The 14,872-nt window shown below is 39.7% G+C and overlaps 1 protein-coding gene across 1 annotated transcript in view; it reads left to right on the plus strand.

The window, feature by feature from the left end:
* Positions 1–12,872, plus strand: part of si:dkeyp-110a12.4 — a 24,148-nt gene extending 11,276 nt beyond the window's left edge. The window contains exons 4-9 of the mRNA XM_001336357.9: positions 556–716; positions 1,016–1,151; positions 2,916–3,010; positions 7,379–7,547; positions 8,025–8,139; positions 11,899–12,872. Of these exons, the coding sequence (XP_001336393.2) occupies positions 556–716; positions 1,016–1,151; positions 2,916–3,010; positions 7,379–7,547; positions 8,025–8,139; positions 11,899–12,071 (849 nt within the window). The 3' untranslated portion in view covers positions 12,072–12,872. The remainder of the gene's footprint in view (positions 1–555; positions 717–1,015; positions 1,152–2,915; positions 3,011–7,378; positions 7,548–8,024; positions 8,140–11,898) is intronic.
* Positions 12,873–14,872: the final 2,000 nt, after the last annotated feature.

A 14,872-nucleotide genomic window follows, 5' to 3' on the forward strand; every position in this document is an offset into this window, starting at 1 on the left:
GTTGGTTTGTTTGTTGGTTGGTTGGTTGGTTGGTTGGTTGGTTGGTTGGTTGGTTGGTTGGTTTGTTGTTTGGTTGGTTAGTTGGCTGGTTGGTTTTTTGTTTGGTTGTTGGGTTGATTGGTTTGTTGGTTGGTTGGTTGGTTTGGTTGATTGGTTGGTTGGCTGGTTGGTTGGTTTGTTGTTTGGTTGGTGGGTTGGTTGGTTGGTTGGTTTGTTGTTTGGTTGGTGGGTCGGTTGGTTAGTTTGTTTGTTGTTTGTTTGGTTGGTTGGTTTGTTGTTTGTTTGGTTGGTTGGTTTGCTGTTTAGTTGGTTGGTTTGTTGGTTGGTTGGTTGCTTGTTTGGTTGGTTTTTTGGTTGGTTGGTTGATCAGTTAGTTGGTTGATTGGTTGGTTGGTTTATCAGTTAGTTGGTTGATTGGTTGGTTGGTTTGTTGGTTGGTTGATCAGTTAGTTAGTTGATTGGTTGGTTGATTTGTTGTTTCGCTGGTTGGTTTGTTGGCTCATTCATTCATAAATGCTCCTAAAAATCATGTTCTTTTGCATTGTTTTTCCCCAGGCATCGGATGACACTCACATCATGTTCACAAACTCGATTCGTAACAATGAAACTGATGTCATCACCAGAAGCTACATCAACATCACATTTGGCTGTCGGTATCCCGTAAACTACATGGTCCAACAGGAAAACGGGGAGAATCTGATCCGTGTGGATGTCAGGTAAGCTTCTGCCAGTCATGACATCAACAGTTAATTAAATCTGCGGCTCCTCCTGGTTCAAAACTCAGTCTGGGACTCCAGCACTCCATATGTAGCAAATGGCTTTAATTATCACAATTTGTCCAAGCTTTAAAAAGGTAGAGCCCCTCACTAATTGTTTGTTTGTATGTAAACACAATAAAGTAAGCTAATTGTAACAAAAGGCTGCCCAGAGGTCCAACTCGAGAGCTTCATTCAATATTCATCGAGTAAACCTTTCAGTCTCTTCAATGAGCCTTTTAACATCCTCTGCCCCACAGGACAATCACTCTGAACACAGAGGAGGGAAATTTCTCCGTCTCCATGCTGCTCTACAAAGATGAAGAGTTTCAGGATAAATGGACCACTGTTCCTTCCCTCACACTTGAGGACAACATCTATGTCAAAGTTTACATGGTGTGTGTCGTGCTGAATAGGTGACATTACACTCTACAAACTGCTTAGAGCTTTCGTGAAAGCAGCCGTGCATTTCTTTATGCTGAGAACCGTTTGCTGCTTTGTTGTCAAGTAAAGACAGCTTTGCTTTCAATAGTCACAACGTTTTTTATCCGTGCATCCATCTGTCTGTCTATCTGTCTGTCTATCTGTTTGTCTATCCACCTATTCATCCATCCCTCTCTCTCTATTATCTATCATTATATCATTCTTTCTATTGTTCTGTATAGTTTTGTGTATCATTATATCTTTCTATTGTGCTCTATCATTCTATCTTTCATTCTCTATATTCTTCTGTAATATTAACTTTTTATCATTCTTTTGTTCTATCTACTGTTTATCATTCTGTCTATCATTCTTTTTATTATCCATCCATCCATACATTTATCCATCCATCCATCCATCCAATTTATTGTTCAATCTATTATGTCTGATGCTATCTGTCTGTGCATCCGTCCTTCCATCCATCCATCCACCCATCCATCCATCCATCCATCCATCCATCCATCCATCCATCTATCTACAATACATCCACAAAAAGTTCATAGCGCTTCACTTTTTCCACATTTGTTTATGTTACAGCCTTATTCCAAAATGGATTAAATTCATTAATTTCCTCAACATTCTACACACAATACCCCATAATGGCAACGTGAAAGAAGATTTGTTAAAATTGTTGCAAATTTATTAAAAATAAAAAACCTGAAAAATCACATGTACAGAAGTAAATTGAGTCCAGATCAAAAACTCTCTTGTCTGATGAGACTAAAATTAAACTTTTTGGTGTGAATGCCAGTCGTTACGTTTGGAGAAAACCAGGCACCGCTCTTTACCAGGCTAATATCATCCCTACAGTGAAGCATGGTGGTGGCAGCATCATGCTGTGGGGATGTTTTTCAGCAGCAGGAACTGGAGTACTAGTCAGGATAAAGGTAAAGATGAATGCAGCAATGTACAGAGACATCCTGAATGAAAACCTGCTTCAGAGTGCTCTTGACCTCAGACTGGGGCGACGGTTCATCTTCCAGCAGGACAATGATCCAAAGCACACCCCCAAAATATCAATGGAGTGTGAATGTCCCTGAGTGGCCCAGCCAGAGCCCAGACCTAAATCCTATTGAACATCTCTGAAGAGATCTGAAAATGGTTGTACACCGTTGCTTTTTATCCAACCTGATAGAGCTTGAGAGGTACTGTAAAGTGGATTAGGCAAACGTTCCCAGAGACAGGTGTGCCAAGCTTGTGGCATCATATTCAAAAAGGCGCATCAACAAAGTATTAAGCAAAGGCTGTGAATACTTCTGTACATGTGATTTTTCAGGTTTTTTATTTTGAATAAATTTGCAACAATTTCAAAAACTCTTTTTTCACATTCTTATTATGGGGGATTTTGTGTCGAATTTTGAGGAAATAAATGAATTTAATCCATTTTGGAATAAGGCTGTAACATCAAAAATGTGGAAAAAGTGAAGCGCTATGAATACTTTCCGGATGCACTGTGTATATCCATCCATGTCAAATTGTTCTATCTATTAAAATGTATTGATTATATATCACAAGGATTTAATATAACAGGAAAACATGCAAATGGCTTTACATTACAGTTAACACATGCCAATCAGAATTTCCTTATTAAAACACTATTGTTAAGCTCCATCTATGCACCGTTTTTGTTTTTGGAGGTGCTTCTTTAAATGTGTTAATGAAACTTTCTTTATCTTGAAGATTCCAGCGAATATGTTTCTGCGAGTGGACAGATGTTGGGCCACACCAAACAATGACCCTTACAGCAACATCCAATACACCTTCATCAAGGACAGGTCTGTGACATAATCCACATTACTAATGGAGCCATGATGATAGTATATATATGGTAACTTCATTGACATTGATTACTATAAATACATTCATTCATTTATTTATTTTCCTTCGGCTTAGTCCATTATTTATCAGGGGTCGCCACAGCGAAATGAACCGCCTATTATAAATACAGTTGAGGGCAAAATTTTTAGCCCTCCTCTGAAATTTTAATTCTTTTTTAAATATTTCCCAAGTGATGATTACCGGATCGAGATTCTTTCCAATACATATTTAAATGCTTAAGAACTTTTTAGTCTCTGCCATGATGACAGTACTATTTGTACTAGTTTGCAAGATGCTATTATTTAGCTTAAATTGCAATTAAAAGACTTAACTATGTTAATTAGGCTAACTGGCCAATTTATGCTAATTAGCTAAGTCATTGGATAACAGTGGTTTGTTCTGTAGCCAATCAAAAAAAAAAGATTTCTTGTAATAAGTCAAGCTCTGACACCCGGGAAGAGCTCGGAGTAGAGGCGCTGCTCCTCCACACCGAGAGAAGTCAGCTGAGGTGGCTCGGGCATCATTCCTCCTGGACGCCTACCTAGGAAGGTGTTCCAGGCATGTCCCAACGGGAGGAGGCTTTGGGGAAGGACACGCTAGAGCAGGGGTTTTCAAACTGGGGGCCGCAGCCCCCTGGGGGGCCGCCAGATGGCGCTAGGGGAGCCGCAAAAATTTTTAGATAAGGGGTAATCAATGGGCCCACATGGTTGAATTTTGTGTCCCGCATCATTCTGAAGGTTAATATATTTTTTATAATAATTTGAGCTCAAAAGTACTGCAAAAATTAAGCTTTATGCTTATGTCATTTAAATGCAGTTGACACTTTCGTGAAACGGGAAAAGAAGCGCAGCGGCCCGCCTCTGTGCACGGGGACTTTTATTGAATAAGCGCTTCTGGCCGGGCACTTCCTGTGATTTTTGGCGCTTGTCTGCTGCACGTGACGGCGTTTACCTTTCACTTACGCTTACCTCTTTTACGCTAAACAACTAAATGAATGCTCAGGTCTATTTACTGACAATATATTTACTGACAATATTTCAGTTAAAATACATGATCAATAAGAACATTATCGGAGGCTGAAAGCACTTCCCTGTATATGGCTTGCGTTCCTAAGTAATCGATCAGCTGGGTGCTGCGGAGCGCGCGCCTCTCTGCGCAGGCTTCACTCATGGGGAACAAATAGCATTTTAAAGACACGGCACAACATTGCACCTCGTCCAAAGTGCGACAGGCTTTACACTTTGCATTGTACAAATATCAGACGGTCCTCTTTGCAGCATGGCAAACAAACATATTAAAATTGTAAAGCAAAAAGTGCTGCAATAACAATGAATGGAGCTGTCATCACATCAGCGAGTGCTCAGAGTTTCACCCCTGTTACACTAATAACAGCTGGATGAGCTCTGCAGTGGACCTCTTACATTGGTTCATAACTGGATGATTAAAAAAACTCAATTGTATACACCCTGAGTAAAACCACTATAGCCTATAAAAATTATAATGTATCTATTTGTGTTATGCTATAGGGCTAATTAATTATTAAAAATTAAAATGTATTAGTGCTCTGTATTTAGCGGAGCTCAACATATCTGATCAAATTTTAATACTCTGAATATAAATGCATTTTTTTTAAGATGTTCCACTTTTTCCCATATTTATTTGTGTAAATAATTTAAATGTAATGTTCAGTATTATTAATAGAACACACTTGTATGAACATTTTAAAGTCAGCAAAGCTTCTAAAATTAAGCAAAGTAAAATTTGTGGCTTTTTGAACTTGAATACCCAATTCTAGATTGCATTTAGGAAATTATTTTTTATCAGTGTAAGTCAGGATTGTCGACCTGAGTAAACTATGATGTGCACAAAAAAAGGAATAAAAATAAACAAAACACACTGAACCACTACAGCGTCCATTGTAGTATTGCTAGTTACAACAGTTCAGTTAACTGTTAACAGGCTAATGAATGACAAAACTCTTTAAAACTTTAAAGCTTTAAATCTTTAGATACATTTAGACTCTCAGCTGTAAGGGTAAATACAGAAGAGTCTAGCTGTGCATAGGCAGAAAAAAAAGCATAAAAATGGCATAAAAAACTGTGTAAACGTGATGACTCGAACACAAAAGATGGCTTGATGGAATCCAGTGAGAGCAGACCACAATAAACACTGCGCATGAAGATTTGATCAATAGATTGAAGTTTGCATTTGCTATTTACATGGCGGACTTTGTAAGTGGAAAAACTGAAAGCTTAACTAGCGAGAAAACAGTTAAACAGAGCATTTGTTCTAAAACTGTTTCAAAATTCAGTTCTAATTTCCAGCAAACTAATAATGAACAATAATAATGAAGTGTGGTTATGTCCAAACATTATACAAAAGCAAGTTGTCATGAATAGACAAAAAAAGCCTCCCGAGATAAGGTCATGGAGGCAGTGGTTTTTATATTTATAGTAAATAAGCCTTTTTGTAATATTTTAATCCTTTAATTTTTTTCATTTGTAAAGATTTGTAAAGCCAACAGGTTTTGTAACAATCACACAGTATGAACTATCAAAGACGCGATCTGAGAGAATCGCAGATGAGTTGCCAATGCCTGTGAGATATTTGGCATGCTAAACATCTGGAGCTGTCAGCGGTTCAAATCATGCTGTGTGAAATGAGTTTTGACTGAAAATAACATCAGCGATCGCCTACAGCCAATGAGAGAGCAGCATCCACTAGACTAGTGTGAGTGTGTGTGTGTGTGTGTGTGTGTGTGTGTGTGTGTGTGTGTGTGTGTGTGTGTGTGTGTGTGTGTGTGTGTGTGTGTGTGTGTGTGTGTGTGTGTGTGTGTGTGTGTGTGTGTGTGTACAGGTACCTGCAGGCCAGCTGGAGGTTAGAGGAGAAGTTAAAAGTGCTCCTTTTTAATATATTTGGAACCAAGAAATAAAGGAAAAAACTAGTGATAATTTGGCAGGAGCACCCGTGTCTGTTTGACGTGTAATGTGAGCAATATCACAACCGGGTCAAAAGAGAAAGTTTACATTTACATTTAGTCATTTAGCAGACGCTTTTATCCTATAAGCGACTTACAAATGAGGACAAGGAAGCAATTTACACAACTATAAGAGCAACAATGAATAAGTGCTGTAGGCAAGTTTCAGGTCTGTAAAGAAAGTGTAAGAAGCAAACCATTAGAATTTTTTTTTTCTTTGATGAGAGTTGATGAGAAATTGCTAATTCCCTTCAAACCCAGGTGAGCAAATATGTACATTTTATACCCTATTAAAGGCTTCTTTCTCGTTATGTAGTTAACAACAAAAGATATACGACGTGTTTTTGGTTGTGAGACGTAGTTTGGACGAAGTTGTCGGCAATTCTTCCTATTATAAAGACATGCAATGTGAAAGCCCCTGTCGCCGATCCATCTTGCACTGTAAACAAAGCAGCCACAAAACGCTAGCCCAGATTGTCAGGCAGTGTGAAAACAGCTGAGACACGACTACTTTGAAAATCATGCAGTCTGAACTCAGCATTAAGCAATGCTTAAGCGAAGCGCACAACTGACGTGCTCTGCACTGGTATTTAGACCTGCTTTCAGCTGGTATATTGAGCGGTCTATTTTAGTGCCTCAAAATAGCAATCGTCTTAACACACCTCTTTTCCAGACCAGAACATCCATGAGTCCACAAAGTGGTGCAAATGGATTTGCTATTTAAACAAGGTGGCGGAAGACAGGAAAATTCAGCTTGCGTTGGTCTGAAAATAGCAACACGTCATGGAAACACGTCTTGCAGGATAGGGCCCTAAAACTAAAACTGATAATATAATAATAATAATACTGAATCAACATTTGGGATTTTAGAAATGACCAAAACAACATGTCGGATGTTTTATAATGTGGTCGGTCTGCTGTTTGTCTATTAATGTTGTCCCATTACATTCATTTTTATCAGAAAGCCTCATTTGTTTTATTTCAGCTAGAATAAAAGCAGTGTTTAATTTTTTAAACCATTTTAAGGTCTACAGAACACACAACTGTTATGACTTGCCTAATTACTCTAACTTGCCTTATTAACTTAATTAAGCCTTTAAATTGCACTTTAGGCTGAAATCTAGTGTCTTGAAAAATATCTAGTCAAATATTCTGTGCTGTCATCATGGCAAAGATTAAAGTTTATTAGAAATGAGTTATTAAAACTATTATGATTAGAAATGTGTTGAAAAAAATCTTCTTTCCATTAAACAAAAATTGAGGAAAAAATAAACAGGGCTAATAATCCAGGGGGCTAATAATTCTGACTTCAACTGTAGCTAATGACAAACATTTCTCTCTGCATCAGCTGTCCAGTGTTGTGGAATGACCAGACACTGGCCGTGATGAAGAACGGGCAAGGACCAGAAGCTCTGTTCAGGATACAAATGTTCAAGTTTGTTGGCAGCTCCTACACGGATGTGTTCCTGCACTGCAATGTCCAGATTTGTCACAATACAGGAGGAGCGTGTCAACCTGTAAGTCACCTATCACACCTACAATACATTCATTCATTCACTTTCCTTAGGCTTAGACCCTTATTTATCAGGGGTCGCCACAGTGGAATGAATCGCCAATTATTCCAGCATATGTTTAACGCTGTGGATGCTCTTCCAGCTGCAACCCAGTACTGGCAAACACCCATACACTCACCCATTCACAATTGGCCAATTTTGTTTTCCCAATTCGCCTATAGCAAATATCTTTGGACTGTGGGGGAAACCGGATCATCCGGAGGAAACCCTCGCAAACACGGGGAAAACATGCAAACTCCACACAGAAACTCCAACTAGTCCAGCTGGGACTCGAACCAGCGACCTGCTTGCTGTGTGGCAACAGTGCTAACTACTGTGCCACCGTGCCACCCACTTTGAATCACCAGTATGCATCAGTATGAATAAACTGATTTGTTTGTAAGGTTTTCGTCTTAACTATGAACTCCTGGTACTTTACAGAACTGCTCTGCTGATGATGCATCGGCACGCACACGCAGAGATGTTGGATCATCTCATACTGTCTCGTATGGACCAATCAGAAGGCTCAAAGATAACATGGAGAATAATGGTCTGAGTAAGTGTTATAAAGTCTCACCATAGTGTTCTCCATGCTATTTTAAATGAACACTCTTCCATTTAAGTCACCTAGAGTTAAACACTTGTGTTTTAAGTACAGATGAAATCAAAACTAACCATATGGATTTTGCTATCTCACATTGCTAGTTTTGTGGTGAACAATTCATCTGTGCATGTCATTAAGAAAATGAAATAGTATGCCCTGTAATCTTTAATTGAAATCTGTAAATGCACTTTGCTGTTTGTTTTCAGTTCAATTCTCAGATTACATCAGTCTGAGGTATTGGGTGGGGCTAACATACTTAACCACACCCCTAAACTGTCAGTTTTGACTGCAAACAGAAATGGTGAGGAGGAGGAGTCTGCTAGGTTGTAATAACTCTCCACAAGCCACTGAGCTTTCTGAATAAAATGCCTACTTTACTACATCCAATCAGCTTGCAAGTGAACAAAACAAGCCACGCCCACTGTTTTCTCATTTAATATTCCATTTCTCTTGGAGCTTCGTCACGATACCAAAAAAATGGTCGCAGCTTCTAGTTCATGGGGACTTTAACATTTTTAAATGCATTTAGCTAATCTCTATGTCTAACCGTTCGTTCACACTGAAAGCGGCGAGAGCGTCCAAGGTCGCTCTGGCCGCCCTGGCGACAACGCTGTCTGCCTTCAGCTCCGGCAGCGAGAGCGTCAAAACTCGCTACATTGATCTCTTATTTAAAGGAGCTGTTGCAGCATATCAGTTACATTCCTGCATAAAACATGTTTCTAGCGTGAAAATGTTGCGCATTTCTTATCAAATTCATACAACAATGGAAGATCAAGTTGCGTGTGGTGCGGCTTTGCTCTATTTATCCAATATGTGTCCATATGTCTGAAATATCCTGAAGCAGCAGTAACGTTACTGTTTTGTACTGTCACATCGCGTGAGATTCCTGCTTTTTTAAGATAAATTTATATAACATTCATGAACATCAGTAACTCGCCAGTAACTTATTTAATGTATGTTCCTGTAAGAAAACATTGAAAATAATTGAAAATCCGGCGACCGCAATAATCAAACCCTTGGGAACAACTGTGGTACCATAAAGTTGACTTAATTTCAACTCTCCTCGACGCTCACGCCGGCGAAGACGCGCCGCGCTGCTCCTCGCCGCTTATCGCCACCGGCTCTCATTGAAAATGAATGACTTCCGGCTACTTTGACGCTCTCGCCGCTTTCGGTGTGAACGTACGGTAACGGTGGCAGTTTCAGCTTAGCTTAAAAGGTCACAATACGCCTCCTGCCTCAGCAGGGTGTTTTCACACCTCTAGTTTTAAAAAGTCTGAAAAGTGGGTCTGAAAGTGAGTCCAGCTTTGTTTAGGTGGGAGTGTTGCATAAAAATAGGAGTTTCAGTACGAGCATTCGCTGATTGTCACAGATGCAAAACAACACACAGACGCAGGGGAGAAAGACAGTGCCGATGTTTACATGGACATCAGTAATCGAATTATTTGCCAAGTTCTTAATTTGTGGACTTTAACTGCAGTTTGGCACTTTCACTTTCATTCAGGAGCATTTCCTGCATGCCCTCCATGACAAACGAGATATTGGATGTGAAGAACTGCTGAAAGAGTGTAGTTTTAATGGAATGTTTGATATTATTGCATGGCGTATAAGAAAAAAAAAACCCTCAGCATTTCTCTGTAACTTAGATGCACTCGGTAGGTAGTGTCAGTTGTGTGTGTATAAACTATCCTGTCATAAAATGCGGCGAAAATCCTACACGACAGTGATAGTTTGATTGCATTTACAGCAGATCTTTCAGTCCATAATATTGTAGTGTCATTAATGCACTGTAAACTTAGTAACTAAATAATTAGGCAAAGGTCTGTCTTTAAACACTGAAAGAAAACTGCTGATGATATGAACTAACTTTGCCTCTAAATAAACAAACAAAGACACTGATCACACACTTACCAAATCTGTAGCGACAGGACAATCAACACCAACTGGAGCCGCGTCTTTATTAAAAGGAGACGAGCAGCAAATCGGGATTTCACCATTTCCAGATGAGAAAAGCTCTCGGGTTTAAAATGTTCCTTACAAATGTATTTCTGCCACATGTTACATGCATTGTAATCCACACATGAGTCTGGCTGAGGTCTCATAGAGCGAAAATGAAAACAAAACCTTCGTTGCAGCACATTTATAAACACAACACTGACGACCTGTGTCTCCAAACAATTCTTCTTCTCCCACTGTTCGCCAACACAACGTGGCTTCTCTCTGCCGTCTGAACATTGTAACAGGTAAAAACAGTCTTGGAATCAATCATGCCTATTAATAAAGTTGCATCTCATTCACAATGGAGCGGCTGATTGGTTTGAGCCAAGTCTTTCTCATGAATTATTGCTGCTCACTCAAACGCGTCACGTTGTACTCACCAGTGCAGACAGCCAATCTACACGCTGGAATAACCACAAGAATCTAATCGCCATTACACAGCTTTTAAAATTTGTTTCAAAGTGGAAGAATGAATTTGCTTGAAATAACGCAAAAACAACCAAAAGGGTGAAACATATATATGACTGTCAACAGCTCAAATAAATGTGACCCTTTCATGACCCTTTAAAGCAGTGGTCACCAAACTTGTTCCTGGAGGTCCAGTGTCCAGCAGATTTTAGATCCAGCCCTAATCAAACACACCTGAACAAGCTAATCAAGTTCTTACTAGGTATACTTGAAACATCCAGGCAGGTGTGTTGAGGCAAGTTGGAGCTAAACCCTGTAGGGACACCGGCCCTCCAGGACCGAGATTGATGACCCCTGCTTTAAAGCTAAAAGAAGAAGGTCTTTGGGGGCTTACGCCCCTGATCTTTTAGAATATGTTACACAAAAAAAGGTTGTATAACATTTATTTTGTTATCGAAGTACTTAAAATTACCACATACATCACGCGCATTTCACTTAACGCATCGATTGTGTCAGGTATTTAAATAAACAGCTGTTCGGGCAGGTGAGAGTGGGACTATTGTTAAAAAATCCTGTCACTACACTGTCGTCATTCATTCATTATTTTGAGGAGCAAAAGCCGATGAGGTAATAATAGAACGGTTTCGCGAAACTAAATAGTTCTAACTACTGATGAAGCTTAATATTTGTTTCACAGTATAAAATGTGTGTAGTTTGGAGTGAAATAAAATAACTGTAATTAATAAAATGTGCATCATATTAATGTAAATACATGTGAATTATCAAAAAAAAACGTAAATTGTACTAGTTTTCTAAATATGATATTACAGACATATTTATCTTGATACAATATAGCCCACTTAGACCATTTTTAGACCGTTTATCAAGGTGCATTTGAACTTCTTTTGGGGGTAAGTTGTGGATGGGGGGTTGGGTGGAGGGGTGGGGGGCGTAGGGTCACTTTCGACCCTAGCAATGCCCCTGCGCAGTGCCTAAAAATAAACCAATAAGGTAACATTGCTGCATAATATTAATGTGCAGACATGGTACGGCAACAAAGTTTGTTGATTATTAGACCAGAATAGTTTCTAGCTATACATACTTAAGCATATTTCATAGTCTGTCGGTTATAGTACATGATAAAATACAAAAGTGTCAAGCTTTAAATAGGAAAATGATCAAAACCCTTTTTTAAAATCACTTTAGCGAGGTGCTAATGGTCTAATTTGATTCAGTGGTGCTAAGCTAAGCTAAAAGTGCTAAAGAATTTGGAGTGTTTGTTAATAATCTCTATATCTCTTCCAGATTCACAAATCCCACCAGTGGAAACCTTTGTGTTAGGTGGTCTGCTGTTTATACTGATTGTCATCACAGGAGTGTTTGGTAAACTGTGGCTACAGAGCAGAAACTCGTATCCGGCCCAGGAGGCCCAGCTCACCCTCTCCAACATCCACCATCTCTCAGAGGTGGCCAGCTAACTTGACATCAACATCAGATATGTTCGGTCTGAAAGATTTTTCTGCTAACCTGTAGTGCATTTTATTGTAGTTTTTGTCATTTATTGTGAAATAAATAAGTAAATAAAGTTTTTTGAGTTCCTAACAACCTGTTTGCTAAAAATGAAGTACTTGTCTGACTTTGAAATGTAATTGAACACAAAATCTCAAGATTGTATGCATTTTTTAAAGTGTACAAATATTTATTTTAGTTCAGTGTCATTTCTGGATGTACTGAAACAAGTGCTGCTCACTAAATTAGACAGGTTTTTTACATCTACTGACACCAACGGGTTTTTGTATGAGAATGTAAGTGTTAGGAGAAATTTAAATATTAATATTTGAAATGTTTATAAAAACCAGTAGTAGTAGTAAGTGTGTGAATTGTAAAATAAAAATTTTAAAAGCAGGACATTGCTACGGTTTCTTGGTATTAGTGGCACCATATGATGGTAAATAAAAAAAATAAAATAAACAACACTTTGTTGGTACCTAAACTCTCCGGCCGCTTTATAAGGTACACCTTACTAGAACCAGGTTGAATCCACTTTTGCCTTAAGAACTACCTTAATCTTTTGTGGCATCGATTCAACAAGGCACTGGAAATATTCCTCAGAGATTTTGCTCCATATTGACATGATAGCATCACGCAGTTGCTGCAGATTTGTCGGCTGCACATCCATGATGCCAATATCCCGTTCCACCAATCTAAAGGTGCTCTATTGGATTTAGATCTGGTGACTGTGTAGGGGCATTTGAGTAAAGTGAACTCATTGTCATGTTTAAGAAATCAGTCTGAGATGATTCACGCTTTGTGACATGGTGTGTTGTCCTGCTGGAAGTATAGCCATCATAAGATACTGTGGTCATAAAGGGATGTCCACATGGTTACCAACAATACTCAGGTAGGCTGTGGCATTGACACGATGCTCAACTGGTATTAATAGAAAAAAGTGTGCCAAGAAAATATCCCCCACACCATTACACCACCACCAGCAGCCTAAACTGTTGATACAAAACAGGATGGATCCATGCTCTCATGTTGTTGACGTCAAATCCTGAACCTACAATCCAAATGTCCCAGCAGAAATTGAGACTCATTAGACCAGGTAATGTTTCTCCAATCTTCTATTGTCCAATTTTAGTGAGCCTGGGCCAATTGTAGCCTCAGTTCCCTGTTCTTAGCTGACAGGAGTGGCACCCGATGTGGTCTTCTGCTGCTGTAGCCTATCCGCCTCAAGGTTGGACATGTGCATTTAGAGATACCTTGGTCGTAACAATAGGTTATTTTAGTTACTGTTGCCTTTCTATCAGCTGGAACCAGTCTGGCCAGGCCCGGATTGGCTAATCGGGAGGACCGGAAAAATTCCCGGTGGGCCGGTCCGTTTTTTGGCCGCGAGGGCCGGTGTCCCTAGCTCCAGAATCTGTTGCTCTCAGCAGTCACACTTTTTAAGTTAATTTATTTATTTACTTGACCACAGTCTTCTTATTCATTATTTTACCGCAGCTCTGCTCTTTTTATATATAACCAGCCTGCAGGTAAATGATGATATAACTCAGATGTGTCAATTCTCAACATGGAGCTGTAGTGGGCTAGTGGTTAGCAAGTTAAATTACGACACCGCTAACCCATGAATGATCCTCGTCTTGAGTATGTTTTTTTTTTTTTCATTTTTATTGTTAAGACATAAAATACTGTTAGGGTTGTTGAACATTTAAAGTTCTAAATCAGCTGTTTTTTCAACAAAAAGACGTGATAGTGTAATTAGAAACTGAATTGGAAATGACCTTATTTTAATATAGTTAGTCGTGAACTGAGGTGGGCCGGTCTGAGGCTTGAAACTCCAGGGCTGAAAAAGAGTCCCACTCCGGCCCTGAGTCTGGCCATTCTCCTCTGACCTCTGGCATCAACACAGCATTTGCGCCCACAGAACTGACGCTCACTGGATATTTTCTCTGTTTCAGACCACTCTCTGTAAACCCTAGAGATGGTTGTGTGAAAATCCAAGTAGATCAGCAGTTTCTGAAATACTCTGACCAGCTCTGGCACTTACAACCATACCACCCCTGCTGAAAAATCCAGCTTAAACCAGCCTAGGCTGGTTGGCTGGTTTTAGCTGGTCGACCAGGCTGGTTATAGAGGGGTTTTGGCCACTTCCAGGCTGGTTTCCAGCCATTTCCAGCCTGGTCTTAGCTGGTCAGGCTGGGAGATGACCAGCTAAAACCAGCTTGACCAGCCTAGACAAGCTGGGAGTCAAGCCAAAACCAGCTATATCCAGCTTAAACCAGGCTGGTCAAGCTGGTTTTAGTTGGATTTGGCAGGTCATTTTCCAGCCTGACCAGCTAAGACCAGGCTGGAAATGGCTGGAAACCCCTTTAAAACCAGGCTGGTAAACCAGCTAAAACCAGCCAACCAACCTAGGCTGGTTTCAGCTGGGTTTTTCTGCAGGGACGTTCAAAGTCACTTTCTTTCTCATTCTGATGCTCAGTTTGAACAGCAGCAGATTATCTTGATCATGTCTACTTTTCTAAATGCATTGAGATGCTACTATGTGATTGGCTGTTCAGTAATGTGCGTTAACAAGTAGCTGGTCAGGTGTACCTAATAAAGTGGCCGGTGAGTAAAGACAGCATGGTGTGTGTGTGTCTCTCTCTCTTTAGTCTCCGCCCATTAATGGGCCTCAGTTCAGTGTATCAGTACAGTGACACACAGATTTCTACAGAAACACAGACAGCATTGAAAACATAATCACTGTCATCATTGTTCTAGATTAAATATATAT

The sequence above is a fragment of the Danio rerio genome, chromosome 17 (genome assembly GCF_049306965.1).
Source record: "Danio rerio strain Tuebingen ecotype United States chromosome 17, GRCz12tu, whole genome shotgun sequence".
NCBI classification, from domain to species: Eukaryota; Metazoa; Chordata; class Actinopteri; order Cypriniformes; family Danionidae; genus Danio; species Danio rerio.